The sequence below is a fragment of the Eumetopias jubatus genome, unplaced genomic scaffold (genome assembly GCF_037043125.1).
Source record: "Eumetopias jubatus isolate StellerSeaLion01/CBP00866 unplaced genomic scaffold, mEumJub1_p1.0 scaffold_10, whole genome shotgun sequence".
Taxonomy (NCBI): domain Eukaryota; kingdom Metazoa; phylum Chordata; class Mammalia; order Carnivora; family Otariidae; genus Eumetopias; species Eumetopias jubatus.
The window spans coordinates 129,242,165-129,258,391 of record NW_028274816.1 but is presented as its reverse complement, the minus strand read 5'-3'; the positions used below and the strand labels follow the sequence as shown (position 1 = coordinate 129,258,391).

General features: G+C 45.7%; 1 protein-coding gene across 2 annotated transcripts in view; it reads left to right on the top strand.

Moving 5' to 3' along the window:
* Positions 1 to 15,994, top strand: part of SHPK (sedoheptulokinase) — a 34,342-nt gene extending 18,348 nt beyond the window's left edge. For both annotated transcript variants that reach the window (XM_028095427.2, XM_028095426.2), the window contains exons 3-7: positions 4,232 to 4,415; positions 4,955 to 5,107; positions 6,306 to 6,481; positions 9,522 to 9,722; positions 13,346 to 15,994. In XM_028095427.2, the coding sequence (XP_027951228.1) occupies positions 4,232 to 4,415; positions 4,955 to 5,107; positions 6,306 to 6,481; positions 9,522 to 9,722; positions 13,346 to 13,758 (1,127 nt within the window). In that variant the 3' untranslated portion in view covers positions 13,759 to 15,994. The remainder of the gene's footprint in view (positions 1 to 4,231; positions 4,416 to 4,954; positions 5,108 to 6,305; positions 6,482 to 9,521; positions 9,723 to 13,345) is intronic.
* The last annotated feature ends 233 nt before the right edge of the window (positions 15,995 to 16,227 follow it).

Sequence of the window (16,227 nt, the reverse complement as noted above, 5' to 3'; positions counted from 1 at the left end):
CCAAAATTTTTTTTTCTTTGAAAAAGGACCAGAGTTTTGAAGCAGATACAGGGGTTGAAAAAAGCTGTAGAGATCCAGGTTTAGGGCTGGGATAAGAATCCAGCTCGAAGTTTAAGTACAGATGTAGTATACAGTTAAGAAGGTGCACTGCCTTGAGGAGTCCTTCACCCCAAGTAAAACTTAATGTGCTTTAGGTGCATGATCTGTAACGTGCCTCTGCTTTTCTGGCTGTCGGCCAGGGATACCAAACAGAGACTGACAAGATCCCTTAGATCCTTTGCCCTGACCCATCTACCTGCAGCATGTGTCCCTAGACATTCTTATGGCCCACTTCCTTACTCCATTCAGGTCCCTCCTCCTTAGAGAGGACTTCCCTGATCACCTCCAAATATCTATCACTGCTGTATGTTTCTTCACAGTAATGAAAAGTATCTGGTATTATATATTTGCTTGTTTATAGTCTATATCCCTAGTGTATAAGCTTTATGAAAGTAGTGACTTTTCCTTGATCATTGCTGTATTCTCAGGGACTAGAACCAGTGCCTAATACATATTAGATATTTAATACACATGTCATTCAATCATGCAAGTATGAATGAATGAATGAATGAATGGATGGATGTTTCATGGCCTGGAACCCAGGGGGGAGGGGCAGTTAAGTCTCTTTCTTTGATTCTTTTTTTTTAAGATTTTATTTATTTGTTTGACAGAGACACAGCGAGAAAGGGAACACAAGTGGGGGGGAGGGAGAAGCAGGCTCCCCGCCGAGCAGGGAGCCCGATGTGGGACTCGATTCCAGGACCCTGGGATCATGACCTGAGCTGAAGGCAGACGCTTGACAACTGAGCCACCCAGGTGCCCCTCTTTCTTTGGTTCTTAATGAATGTATTTATAAGAAAATGTAATGGTTTGGGCTCCCAAATCTGGGACTTGAGATCAGGTATAGCCATGAAACTGCTGCATGTGGGGCTTTGCCCTGCTTTGCTTCATGGCAGGCATTGTTCTCATCTGGAGGCCACCTCATGTCACATGGAGCCAGATTCCCATCTCTGTCCATTGGGTCTGGAGTGTTCTTGCTGTTGATAACTTTTCTCAACTGGCACTTAATGTCAACATTCTTTTCCCATTCTGCTGAAGTGGTTATATTAATATTGTGTGGAAGTGTGAGAAATCTCCCTTGTATGAGGAGAGGAGAGAACAAAAGATATGTGTGGGGGGGGTGTATTCTCTTTCTTTAAGACTGTTGGAAGTCTTAGACCATCAACAGAGTTTAGAAGGTAAAGGTTCATTTTCATTATTATCATCACTAACATTAATTGAGTCCTCACTGTGTCAGATACTGTTCTAAATGCTTTACATGTGTTAACTCATTTAATACACACAACCCTATACACACAACACACACAACACACCCTAACCCTAACTCTAACCCTTCCCCTTGCTACTAGTTTGACAGCAGAGTCAACACATGGCAGGAAGAGATACCAGGACCCAGGAAAGAGTTATAAGTGTCCTCCACCCCTGGACTTCCAGATACACTTGCCACCAAGCTGCTGAACTAGCTTAACTGTTGGCTCTCTCCCCCAAGATTGGTTTCAGAAGAATTGTAAGAGAAAAACACCAAGGAAAGGGGAGAACACTGTGAGAGAACCTAGGGTGATGGGGCTACTTGGAGTTGGTGTGTGTTGGTTGATGATTTGGGTGTGGGGCAAGAGGCAACCAGCCTTGCCTGTGGGAGGATAAGGAACTGCTCGATCCCCTGGATTGTCATGGCTTTGGGACAAGCAGCACCTTGTCCATAGCAAGGTGTCTTCAGGAATAAAATCAAGGCAGTGGAGAAAAGCAGGTGTCTCTCCCCAAATCACAGGGCTGGTGACCTATAATCTAAGGATCCTCAAAACACTGTTTCATCCTGGGGGGCAGAGTGGAAGCCCTGACCTGAAGAGATGTTTTTCAGGGTGGGATGGGTTAGCTGTGGATTCACCCCAGGTCTCATCCATCCTCCCCAGACCTTTGGGAACTGGCAGGGACTGAGGTCTGGCTCATTTACACTGCCTGACAGAGTAGCCAATACTCCCAGAACAAAATGAGTTCAGGGACCAGGACAATAAGACATTTCAGGTTCACAGCTGTTTCACAAGAAAAAAATTGGAGATTTTTTTTTTAGATTTATTTTTTAATTTATTTTAGAGAGGGAGAGAGGGAGAGGGAGCAAGTGTGAGTGGGGAAAGGGGCAGAGGGAGAGAATCTTCAAGCAGACTCCCCACTGAGCTCAGAGCCTGATATGGGGCTCGATCCCATGACTCATGAGATCATGACCTGAGCCGAAACCAAGAGTTGGATGCTCTTGGAGCCACCCAGGCACCCCAGATGGAGATTCTTTCAGAAGTAGAACTATTAGAATGGACAGTCTAAGAATTTAAAATTAGCCTGACGTACATACTAAAATATATGAAAGGAGAATATTAGCAAGAAACAATAAGAAGAAAACATTAAAAAAAACCAAGTAGAAATATTAGGTATAAAAAATAAAATGGTTGAAATAAAGAATGTAATAGATGGGATTAATAACAATGGATAGAACTTCAGAACAAATTAGAGAATGAAAGATGCAAATTTAGGAAACCTCTCAGAAGGAAGAAGAAAAGAACAAAGAAGTAGAAAATATAAAACAAAAGGTAAGATATTGAAGATACAAGTAGAAGCACTAGCATCTGACTACTAGGAGATCCAGAAAAGGAAAAATAAAAGTGGAAATATTTGGAGAATTAATGGAGAAAATTTACTTACCATAATTGACAAAATAAGATGTAACAGTCTGGACCAAAGGTGCCTGTAGAATGTCAAAGAAGAGAGAGAAGGAAAACCTCACAGCTGGATATGTTATAGTGAACTTTTTAGGATTTCAGAGACAAAGAAAATTCCAAAAACTCACAGAGTGAAAAACCAGATCCTATATAAAAATTAGAAGCAGATTGACTAGATAGTTGTCAGCAGCCACATTCTATGTAAAAATGCAATGGAATCATATTTTGGTTTTCTATTGTTGCATAACAGACTACCTCCAAAACTCCATGACTTAAAACAGCAACTATTTTATCATATCTTGTATGATCTACTTCTACATATTGGATTGAGCTGCTCTACATGGGGTTGACGGAGGCTGCCTGGGAGTATTCACCTCATGGACAGACTGGTCTGGAGGGTTCCAGAGTGGCTCTACTCAGTGCCTGATGCCTTGGTGGGGAAGGCTGGAAGGCTAGACTCAGCTGAGGATGAACTGCTAGATGCCTGCATGTGATTTCTCCACATAGTTTCTCCAGCGTGGTGGCCTCAGGGTAGTGGGACTTCTTACATGGTGGCTGGCTTCCCCCAGAGTGAGTGCTCCAGGAGGCTCTGGTGGGAGCTGCAAGTCTTCTTATGACCTAGACTTGGCAGTCCTAGGATGTCACTCCCCCCACATTCTCTTGCTCTCGCAAATCATCAAGACCAGCCTAGATTTGAGGAAAGAGGATTTAGACTCTACCCCTTAATGGGAGGAGTAGCAAGGAATTTGTGGCAATCTATCACAGATCCACAAAGTGTTTTTAAGTATCGAAGAAAGGGAACTGAGAACCTAGAATATCACAGCCATCCTTCAAAAATATTCTGAGCCATGTAGGCTTCTAGATGCTTTGCCACAGAACGAACTACACTGGAACTAGTTTGGGGTAAAATATTTAAATAAGAGCAGAGGAAAAAAAAAAACTAGATTTTAAGAGATAAATGAGAAAAATTAAGTAAAGATGGCCAGATTCCTGAGTAAAGTTTGATGTCTAAAAATCAATTAGCTAAGACCAAAGGAAAAGAGAAAATATATCCACCATCATCCAGAATCAAGTCTAGCTAATATTATCATGGTAAGTGTTGGAAGGACAGAGACCAGGGGACTTGAGTGTGCCAAATTTCTTTTCTTACAGGGTGGGAGGGGATATAATATCAACTTTAAAAAAATGAATTAAAGGGAACATAGAAGAAGTGGGATAAATGGGGGGAGTAGGTGACTTGGCATGAGTCACACAGCTATTGGTGGTGGAGCCAGGTGTTAAACCCAGGTGCTCTGATATCAGAACCCACGTGCGTGAGTGAAGCATTATCATTGCTGTAACCTCACTAGCAGAGTGGTCGCAAGGACATGTTGCTGCTGGTCGGGTGTTCTTTTCTCTGTTTTTGGTAATTTCCTTTGTTCCAGGCTGTGAATGGACAGAGGGAGGGCCCTCTCCTGTGTTTGAGCCCGGAGCCGTGAGCCACCTGGTCACATGGCAGGATGGCCGGTGTAGCAGTGGGTTCCTGGCTTCTTTGCCCCAGCCAGAGTCCCATCTCAGTGTGGCCTCAGGGTTTGGCTGTGCAACCATCTTCTGGCTTTTGAAGAATAGGTATGGACAACTGATTTTTTAATCGGGTGCTGAATTTCCAGGGAAATGAGAGTGGCCAGGGGATTGTACCTCCAGCCGGTCAGCATCACTCCATCTGCTGGAGCATCCCTCAGTGAGGTGGCCTGGCACAGGGTATGGTTGCAAGACCTAGAGTTGGTCTAGAACTGCTTCATTTCTCAGAAGGCTCTTTGTTGGTTATCTGATTCTAAACCAGAGGGGGAAAGAAAAAGGCAGAGAGGGCAAGGGACTTGCCAAGGGTTCCATGGTAAGTTCATGGTGGGGTCAGGGCTGTTGAGAACAGCCAGTGTTGTGCTTTCTCAAGCGTGGTGCATCCTCCCCTGAGACCACTCCCTGAAGGCCGACTCCAGCCAGCTTTGCTCTGAGTGGCTGGGAAGTCCTCACCCTGGGAAGTTCAGCATGTGGGGTTGCTTGCTGCCACCCAGCTACGCCATGTCTATTTCACTGCCCGCAGCTAGGTGGGGCACGGGCTTTCAAGTTGCTATTGGACTACATTGAATTGTTTTTGATATGAAAACTAGCCCAGAGTTCCTGAAGTCCTACGATGCTGCTGGCACCATCCATGACTATGTGGTTGCCATGCTGTGTGGCTTGCCAAGATCACTGATGTGCGACCAGAATGCTGCTAGCTGGGGATATTTCAACACTCAGAGCCAAAGCTGGAACTTGGAAATGTGAGTATATCCTTGCAAGCTGGCTCCAGGCTAACGGCCAGAATCTCGAATGTGAGAGATTTAGTGGGGCTTTCCCATTTGGGAACAATAGTGGAAGATTCCAAGAGCCTAGGAATCAGGTTCCCCTGCCCCTTAGCCTGTCCAGTCACCAGGCAAGGGTGGGCCTGGCTATAAGTGAACCCTTGGAGGGGGACACCTCTTACACCCTGCTGTCCTGCTCCCCTACAGTTGCCCAGACCTAGGTTGGGCTCCCCCGTTCTCTATGACTCGGACCGAGCCTGCAGCTTTCAAAGAACAACTGTCAGTGTAATAAATTTTAAAATAAAGGGGCGCCTGGGTGGCTCAGTCGTTAAGCGTCTGCCTTTGGCTCAGGTCATGATCCCAGGGTTCTGGGATCGAGCCCCACATCGGGCTCTCTGCTCAGCGGGAAGCCTGCTTCTCCCTCTCCCACTCCGCCTGCTTGTGTTCCCTCTCTCACTGTTGTCTCTCTCTGTCAAATAAATAAATAAAATCTTTTAAATAAATAAATAAATAAAATTTTAAAATAAGGTTAGGAAGTGAAAGTAGTAGTCTTGAGGGATGTCTTTTAAAGTTCTTTTTAAGGAATTGTTTGCCATTTCAGATCCAGGAATCCTGTGCCCTCTAAGTTCACTTCCTTCAGGTTCCAAATTCTGAGCTCTGTAAAAAAACAAAAAGCACCTGGTAGTTCAGGTAAAGGACTTTCTATCATGTTGTGTAAAATTGACAGTCCCCTGTTTACTAACCCCGAGTGATGAATGCAGTTGGTGTTCAGGAGACTGATGGGTCTGACTTTGGTTTGGCCGGTGCTAACTGACTATAACTGTGCTGAAACTCTGTCTCCCTTTGCAGAGTATGTTCCCTTCAAACACAGAAGGCCGGATAGTGGTGACATCTGGCTCTTTCTGACTCTTCCTGATCACCCCTGCTTAAACTGGTGGTTTTCGCCCCTGGAAGGCCAGTCCCAAGCTTTTGAAAGCCAGTGTTCACTTTTTAAAAAATGCAAGTCTGTTTCTCATGGTTTAAAAAAAGCCACAGAGGCCCTCTGTCAAAACACTGGATTCTACCCTCCTTTCTTGTATGTGTGTCCTGTAGGGTTTTCCTTCACTGAGCTTCCTGGAAACAACAAAGACCCAAAATCCAGCTCCGGGTAAATGCATTGTCCATTTTTGGATTGCAGATTGAGGGCCTCAGGCTTTCCCGTGCACCTGCTCCCAGACATCGCTGAGGCCGGCAGTGTGGCGGGCAGAACTTCCCGTGCCTGGTTTGAAATCCCACAGGGGACACGGGTGGGCGTGGCCTTGGGTGATTTACAGGCCTCCGTCTATTCCTGTATGGCCAAAAGGACAGATGCAGGTAAGTCTTTCTTTTGTTGGCTCCTCAGACTTCTACTGGTGCCTCCTAAGCTCCAGCTCTGTGTGAGGGCCCAAGGGGCACCTGTAACCAGCAGCCTCAGCATCCTGTTGATCACTCTTCTGTGAACATGAAAAACAGCCTCCTCCCTGCGGGTGAAGCCCCTCCTGGAGCTTACAATCCAGCAGGGCAAGTTCTGTCCCTGACCACAGTCTGTGTTTTTCTTCTTTAGGGCCAGGTAAGGGAATTGACTCTCTCTAGTTGGCTGATTTCTGCATAACTCCGTGACCCAAAAAGTAGATTAGTAGATTAGGGTTTTTTGTTGTGTCTTTGTCAATGGAAGTTCCATCCGATCTGATTAGGAGTGCAGTCTTTCTGCATTCAGGGTAAAAGAGTCACAGTGAGGTGGAGGCTGCAGTCTAGGGCAGGGCTTGGTAAACTTTTTCTGTAAAGGGCCAGATTGTAAATGTTTTAGGCTTTGTAAGCCATATAGTTTCTGTCCTAACAACTCAACTCTGCTGAAGCATGAAGCAGCCATAGCTAATACATAAATGAATAGGGGTATAGCTGTGTTTCAATAAAACTTCATTTATAGACACTAAAATACAAATTTCATAGCATTTTCATGTGTCATGAAATTTTCTTCTCCTTTTGATTTCTTCTTAACCATTAAAAAATGTAAGAACATGCTACTGGGATTGTAAAATGCTATAGCCCCTTTGGAAAACAGTCTGGCAGTTCCTCAAAAGTGAAACATGGAGTTAGCACCTGACCTAGCATTTCCAGTCCTAGGTGCACACCCAAGAGAACTGGACACATGTCCACACAAACACTTCACAAAGATGTTCTTAGCAGCATTATTCATAAATTCATAATTTCAAAATTAGCTGAGAGGGAAAAGTGAAATTCTCCCTATTTTGTTTGCACATATATGTGATAAAATCTCTTAAGGCCAACAGTTGTTCAAAACCTTTTCTCCCCAGTTTTTTTTCATATGTCAGCATCCTCCTTTTTAATTTTTTTATTATGTTCAGTTAGCCACTGTATAGTACATCATTAGTTTTTTTTATGTTATGTTAATCCCCATACATTACATCATTAGTACGTCATTAGTTTTTGATGATGCAGTGTTCAATGATTCATTAGTTACATATAACACCCAGTGCTCATCACAACCTGTGTCTTCCTCAGTACCCATCACCCTGTTACCCCCTCCCTTCTGAGACCCTCAGTTCATTTCCCCGGGTCCAGAGTCTCTCATGGTTCATCTCCCTCTCTGATTTCTCCCCCTGCAGTTTTCCCTCCCTTCTCTGTAACCCTCTGTGCTATTGCTTATGTTCCACAAATGAGTGAAACTAAAATCAATGCTTCAGGAAAATATGCTAAATTTATTCTGTGACTTTTAATTTTCCTAATATGGCATCTCTTGCCCATATCCCTTCATCTCAAAGTGTGAATGTCAAGGAACTCACATGGACTTTGGAGTCCAGTCCACTGGCCTGGGTGAGAATTTAGCCCCTCTTCTCCTTCGGTGTGACTTTGGACAGGTTGTTTTTTTTTTCCTGAGCCCTTGTCATCATCCAAAATGAGGGCAATGATATGTTTCTCATGGGACAGTTGTGGTGACACACTGGGATGATGCCTATAAAGAGCCTGGCTCTTTCTACCTTGGTGGTTTTCAAATCGTAAGCTGTTCCCTTGACAGAGGGCTGTCCTGTGCCTGGATGTAAATGTGCTTTCTCTGTAGTAAGTGAGGGACTAGTCAAATGGGAAGAAAGTAGGTATTGGGCTCCCTCTTCACTGAGCTGGTTGTAGTCTCTGGTTCCAGACTGGGTCTGCTGGCTGTGCTCACTTGTTCTGTGTCCATGGGCAAAGTTGGGTGGCCTCCGTCCTTGACACCTCCACTTGAGGGGACAGGTGGAGGGCATGTTGCTTCTGGTATAGAGTCATGGTGAAAGGCTTGATGTGGCAGAAAGTAAAGGTTATTGGCTTTCCAAGATTGTTTTCAGTCTCCTTGCTTCCAACCTCCTAGTAGGTAGGAAAGTTACATGCTGATCTCAAGTTATTTCAGACCCCAACAGACTGAGAAGAACAGGCTTTTTGGCCAGGTCTTGTGAGAAATGGAAGAGAAGAGACTTGCAGGGCAGTCCATAGGCCCTGGCCTCAATCCAGAGGAGAAAATCATTCCCTCCGTGCTGAGTCTGGGAGCTTTTCCCCTGCTGGTGGAGGAGGTTAAGAAAAACACCATGGATGTTATGCACAAACAATGAATCATGGAACACTACATCAAAAACTAATGATGTAATATATGGTGATTAACATAACAATAAAAATTTTTTTAAAAAAAGAAAAACACCATGGATATGAGAAGGAGGTGGCACTTGCTGAAAATGAATGAAACCTCCCCAGAGAGTCAAATACTTGGGCTGAGAGAGGTCTTACTATCTGTACATTGTTGTCTATTGCTGTGTAACAAATCACCCCAGTACTTAGTAGCCTAAAGCAGCAAACGTTTATTATCTCTCATAGTTTCTGAGAGTCAGGAATCTGGATGTTGCTGGATGGTCTGGTTTAAGGTCTCTCATGGAATTGCAATTAAGCTGTTGCTTAGCTGGGTCTGCAGTCATCCAAAGGCGTGACCAGGCCTGGTGGATCTACTTCTCAGCTCATTTACGTAGCTTTGGCAGGAGGCCTCAGTTTTTTGCCACATGGACCTCTCCGCAGGGCTGCTCATGACATGGTGCCTGCCTCCCCCAGAGCAAGTGATCCAAGACAGAAGCTGCAGTGCCTTTTTATGACCTGGGCTCCAAAGTCACACAGGGTCACTTCTGCTTTATTTTCTCAATTAGAAGCAAGTCCCCAAGTCCAGCCCACACTCACAGGATGGGGGAAGTTAGTTAGGCTCTACCTCCTGAAAGGAGGAGTCTCAAAGAATTTGAAGACATTTTTTTTTTAAACCAGCACACTCTCCCCTTGCCCTACTGTGACCTGTGACCTCTGAGTCAGCCGGACAGGCCTAATTTCTGCTTTCCTTGGACCCCAGTTCTCAACATCAGCACTTCAGTTCAGTTGGCAACCTCCATGCCTTCAGGATTCCAGCCGGCGCAGACTCCAGACCCTGCGGCTCCAGTCACCTACTTCCCGTACTTTGACAGGACCTACCTGGTGGTGGCAGCGTCACTCAATGGGGGCAACGTGCTGGCCATGTTTGTCCACATGCTGGTCCAGTGGATGGCGGATCTAGGTAAGGTGTTGCCCACATGGTGATGTGTTCCCCGCTTGTCCTTTCAATGCGGCAGTGTCTTGGTGCTGCCTGTGTTATTTAAGCTTCTAGATTCATGTGTCACACCCAGCCCGGCTCCAGCACATCCCTTCCTTCTTTAGGGATCTGGGCCTGTAGCCTTTTTTGCTGAGGTGCCGTCACCTCTTTTTTTCTGAGGGAGCACCTTTTCCTCTAACATTGACTGGTCTCCTGGCTCTCCCCTGCCCACTGGTTACTTTGTCAGTAGCTCACCATCCCTTTCTGATGACTGCAGAGAGCTGAAAATAAAATGATCAAACATGGATGAGTGAAAAGACTCCTGGTATTTTACAATATTATAAAATCCTTATAGCATTTATTCCTGGCAAGTGGTTCCTGACCCCCTTTCTTGGAAGGGATCCCTGAAAAGTCTGATGCCCTCCTGCTTTCTTCAGGGTAGACTAGATCGGGCCTTTCTCTACTCTTCATTTGCAGAGAAACATGTAGCCTCCTTCCAGGAGAGGTTCCCTTTCCAAGCCCTTAAGGTAGGAATGAAATTTCTGGTCAGCCATGCAGGTCTAGGGAAATCACTGGTCCACCTGTAGGAGCTCTAAATCAGGTCACTCCAGGAAGCTTTCAGCGTAGTAACAAGGTGAGGCATGGGCGGTAGGGAGCACGTGGGAAGCTCAAACTGCTTGTGCAGACAAGTGTTGCTGACCCATGTCAGTGCTTTCCGGCTGGCCAGGGATGTCAGGATTTCAGGGGAATTCTGCCCCCTTGGCTGAGATCCCCTCAGGAATGAGTCATTAAGAGAACAGAACTCTGATTTTGTTTTGCCTTGTGTCAGAAAAGGTTTTCAAGATGCAGAACCAGTCATCAGAACCTTCAGGCAAGCCCTGTATTTAGATACTGTTTTAACTGGTTGGCTCTGTCAATTGTTGACTGAGTTGACCTACCGGTCTTATCTTTACGCAGAAGTGACTGTTATTTTTACCCCTGAAAGAGATGGTAATATTATTTAATTTCTCTGTAAGATGCTTTCAAAAAGAAAAGTCCCTTGCATTTTCATGGTTCTTGTTTTGATGAAACTGAGGACTTTGAAGGTTAGTATTGTACGTAATTTAACCTTTTAAGAAATTTCTACAATAATGTCATTTGATTAAAAAATACATAGGTGCCGGGGTGCCTGGGTGGCTCAGTCAGTTAAGCGTCTGACTCTTGATTTTGGCCAGGTCATGATCTCGGGGTCCTGGGATCCAGCCCCCCATAGGGCTCTGCACTTGGCATGGAGTCTATTTGAGGATTCTCTCTCTCCCTCCCTCTGCCCCTCCCCCTGCCCCTCCCCCTGCTCACGTGTACTCTCTCCCTCTCTCTAAACTAAATAAATAGGGGTGCCTGGGTGGCTCAGTTGGTTAAGTGTCTAACTCTGGATTTTGGCTCAGGTCATGATCTCAGGGTTGTGGGATCAAGCCCAGCATCGGGCTCCGTGCTTAGCAGGGAGTGTGCTCAAGATTCTCTTTCTCTCTCTCTCTTCCCCTCTGCTCCTCCTCCCTCTCTAAAATAAATGAATGAATGAATGAATAAATAAAATAAATCTTTAAAAAATATATAGATGCAAATACAATAAGGTTTGTTGAGATAAGAGACATTACATTTATTAACCAGATATGGAAATATTAAAGCATAAGATATAAAAATAAAACTCTCTATTCAGAATACCCTAGGTTTGCATTATTTTCCAGAAGTTAGGAAACAGGGAGTTCCACCCTCATGCGGTTTAGAGTAGGGACTCTGAAGCTAGGTGGCCTGGGTTTGAATCCCAGCTCTGCCACTTTCTTGTGCTTTGGGGCAGGTTGCTTATCCCCTCTGTTCTTCACTTTCTTCATCTGGAAAGGGATTATCCTAGATCTACCTTAAATAACTGTGGGGATCAAATGAGTTATATTGCAGAGCACTTAGAATGATGTCTGGCCCATAATAAGTGTGGTATAACTGCTTGTTAAATAAGCATAGTGGTGGTGCAACCTGGGAGAGTGCCTCAGTTCTCAGCTCTGTCAAGTCATTATGTGGCCTTGGCAAGTCCCTTCCCTTTGGTGTTTCTTCAGCTCTGATGGCCTGTGGTTCTAAGCCTGTGACGTGAATATTTGGCAAATCATAGCATTTAATCCCCACAGTAGAATTGGATGAGGTGGTAAGCCAAGGGATGCAGAGACAGGACTAGAAGCCAGGTCTCTGAGACCTTCAGCTGCTATACTCCTTCCTTCAGGTGCCCCTCCAAGGCTGGGGTCATGGCTCAAATGTTTCCCAGTGAGGAAGAACACTTTATTTTAACATTTCTTTAACATCCTTTTGGGAATTTTTATTAAGGACATACAAACACATCGTTTATTGTTTTCTTCTTTTAACTGTAGACTTTCTTGGGGTTTTGACAGTTTTCCACTAATGTCATTTTTCTGTTCTAGGATCCAATTCAGGATACCACATTGCATTTAATCATCATATCTCCAGTCTCTCTGCTTTCTTTTTTTTTTTTAAGTTTTTATTTATTTAAGTAACCTCTATACCCAGTGTGGGGCTTGAACTCATGACCCTGAGATCAAAAGTCATATGCTCTACCGACTGAGCCAGTCAGGTGGAGCTTTTCTATTTGAAAGCTTTCTATTTGATTGATCTGTTTTTTTTTTTCTTTTTCATCTTTTTTTCCTTTTTTCCCCCATAATTTTATGGCTTTATATTCTTTATTCTTTCAGAAGTTTTCAATGTACTATGTTTCCTAGGATGTGGAGAGATAATCCCTCTTACACACTGCAGTAGTAGTGTAAATTGGTCCAGCTTCTACAGGGCGATTATGATGTACATATCTTTTGAACCAGCAGTTCTCCAAGGACTCAGTCCTACAGATTTGTATACTTGTACACATGTGCTAGGTTATTCATCAAGCATGTGATTTTTCTGAGATTTTAGTAGAATTTCTAGAGGAAGGGGAAAGATTAGTATTCATTCTGGCTTTTTTTTTTTTTTTTTTTAAGTAGGCTCCATGCCCAACATAGGGCTCGAACTCACAACCCGGAGATCAAGAGTCACACGCTCTACTGACTGAGTCAGCCAGGTGCCCTGATTCTGGCATATTTAACCAGAGTTCTGCTGTTCACATTTTGACTGATATTTAAATTATTTCTCCCTCTTCCTCTCTCTCATTCCCAAGTGTGCATAGCTGAGTTTGTATAAGTTAAATGTGCTGCCAATGAGACTTCACGGTGACACTGGGGTGGTGGCTCTCAGCACTGGCTGCACTCTGGAAACACTTGTGAAGTTTTAAAAACAATGTTGATGTCCTAGTCCTGCCTGCAGAATGCTGATGATTTGGCCATGGGGTGGGGTGGGGTAGGCATTTTATAAAAGCTCCTCAGGTGATTGTTATGCCCTTAAGTGTTGGTAAGCACTGGTCTAGAACCTTCTACTTCTTGGGCCAGCAGCACTGGCTTCCTCTAGGAGTAGAGAACAACTACAGAATCTTAGGGCCTACCCCAGGCACACAACTATGCTGCCCCCCTGGGAATTCTATACTGTCTCAGCCTATAGCAAGGGGTGCATGAACTCACACAGGTCTTTTCTGTTCTTGGAAGGTCTAGAGGTCGAAGAATCCACTGTGTATTCATGTATGATCCAGGCAGCTGCACAGCAAAGAGACACCTGCCTAACTATCACTCCAACGGTATTGGGCGAGAGGCACCTGCCGGACCAGCTGGCCTCAGTGACCAGAATCTCCTCCTCTGATCTCTCCCTGGGGCACGTGACCCGGGCCCTGTGCCGAGGCATTGTTCAAAACTTGCATTCCATGCTTCCATTTCAACAGCTCAAGGAGTGGGGTGTGGAGCGGGTGATTGGCAGTGGGAGTGCACTGTCCAGGAATGAGGTGCTGAAGGAGGAGGTGCAGAGGGCTTTTCCCTTCCCAGTGTCCTTTGGGCAGGATGTGGACGCAGCTGTGGGGGCAGCTGTGGTCATGCTCCAGAGAAATCTTAACCAGAGGGAGTCTTAGTCAGTGCATCCTTTGGCCAAAAGACTGTTGCAAATTTTATCTAAGTAACATTCCTGACATGACCTTGTGGTCATCCTTTTCCTGGACAGTTTTCTGGGCAGCTTTTAAGCAAAGCTTGTTTTCAGGGCACCATCTTGACCAAGAACCTACCTTCATCCTCTAATAATGCAGCCAGGACTCATCAACTAGATCCCAAATCAGTGCTTTCTAAGAGACTCACTTGGGAATTGGTCGCAAATGTAAATATGGAAAAAAGAGAGAGGGACAAAGAAAGAAAAGGAACAGTAGCCCAGCATCGTGGTCAGCAGGCTCTTCTGTGATTCACCTGTAGACAAAGAGAAAATAAATGTGACTTCAGGCACCAAAAAGCCTCCAAATAAGAAAAGAAGGCCCCCCCACCCCCCACCCCCTGCCACTCCAGCTTTTGGGATGATTGTATTTTGGGACGTGAAGCCCAGACTTCGGTCACGTGCGCTGTTGGAAAAGTCCTTCCCTCCTGGATCGTACCATGTGCCCCAGCAGTCCCCCTCCCGTTCTTGTTCTCCCTCGGCCACAGCTGGTTAGCTGAGGCAGGGCGTGGCCCAAGATAATATGGCTCAAAGGCACATAGCAGGGAAGGAAAGGGGGGGTAGCATGACCAGCGAGGGAGACAGATGCTGCATGGCCCCACCATTCAGGCACATCGTTCCTAAGAGTCTGACCAGGCACCAATAGGACCCCTTTTCAGGGTGTGTCTGGGCAGCAGTGTTTTTGGCCCTGTACATTCTTGGGAATCTTTCCAACAGAGGGATGTGTCTGGGCATGCTCCTGTCAGAGAGGGTGGACAATTTACTCAGAACCCCTTATCCTGCGGCCCTAGCCTTTTTTTCTCTTGGTGTAGGCCTTGCTGGGCCACTATGTGTCCTGGCCTGCAGAAGCATCCCCCTGAAGTCAGCATCCCTGCAGGGATCCCAGAGCATCTTAAACCTTCCTGTAGTTGGTAGGCATGAACATGGATGGCATGGCTTCCAGGAGAAAGCCATCATTGCTGCATCTAATTCCAGACTCCCAAGAGTGATCCCAAGGCTCAGGCAGGCCTGACTCTGAGGCATCTGGGCAACTATGAGTCTGGGAAGCAGTCTTGTTGTCTCTTTGTAAATGTCACTTTATGAATCATGTGATTGTCCGAAGCTCTTAGATTAATCTGCCTGGCCATGCTGATTGGATTTTAGATACTAAAGCTCATTCTTCCAGAGCCTTGTACCTTTAATAAGACATACCTGTCTTCTTTGGGATTGTTGTAAATTATGGCATAGCTGCAGAGCTTGGTTTGGGAGGTTGGACACAGCCCTGAGGATCATTTGTAGGTTGTACTATAGAAAACCCCTGCTTGCCCCACAGTTCTGCCAGGACAAGTGGCTGAAGATCACTCAGGAAAGTCATGTGAGTTTTCTCTCAGCTAGAATGAGTCGACACCATTATTTTGGAGCCCCTGTGGGAGGCCTGTGAGAGAGAAGCCACCTTGGAATAGGCTGAAAGGTAACAGCCCTGTCCATCAGGAGGAATTGGCCCTCCGACTTCGGGGAGGCAGCCTGTCTTGTGTCCTCAGAGTGCTGTGGATGGAGTCTGTCAATGTAAGAGGAGAACCTGGATGCAAGGCCAGGAAGCCCAGCCCAGTGCCCAGTGTGGTGCTGGGACTCCCTGTTCCCTTTCCACATGTCCCCTCTATCTCTGAGGGCTGAGCCTTGTGCCGTCCAAGCTTGTCAGCTCAGAGCCCTGCTGCTGTATTTATTGCACCTGGCCTGGGCCTCTGCAGGGGGGTTGAACATAGTTCCCAGGGCCTCATTTCTTCAGCCTGAAGTCACAAACCACTCACTGCTTTTGCTGTCATTCCTGGAAGGTACCAGTGTTTGATACCAGCACGATCCTCATATGAGCAACTGGCCTTGACTGCCTGCCCACGTCCAGATCTTACAGGCACACTGTAGGCTCACACTTGCCTACCTGATTGTTTCGGCCAGTGAAACGTGAGCAGGAGTGTGTCACTTGTTCTGTGCCTTCAGGCCAGTTGTGTGGGCCTTTAGGAGCCAGTGTGTGATGTGTCACATTCCCTTCCTTTTGCCACCAGTGACTGGTAGTGTCCCAGAGAAGGGCTCTGTCAGCTTGGGTTCCATGTTAGGACCGTGTGGTGGAGAACCCTCACCAATGAATGAGCAACGTGCAGTGTGACTAAGAAATAAACCTTTGATGTTTGAAACCACTGAGATTTGGGGGTTGTTTGTTACCACAGCATAACTCAGTGTATCCGGACCACTACAGCCACCCTAGAGACCGTACCTAGGCTCAACTGCACCCAGCACAGACTGACACATTTATCAACACCCACTAGGAGCTGGGTTTTCTGTCAGGACAATGATGAGTTGTTGAATTTCCATCACTAAGGAATGAAATAAACACTAGGACAGATTTGTGTGTGTGCAGAAGGAGGAA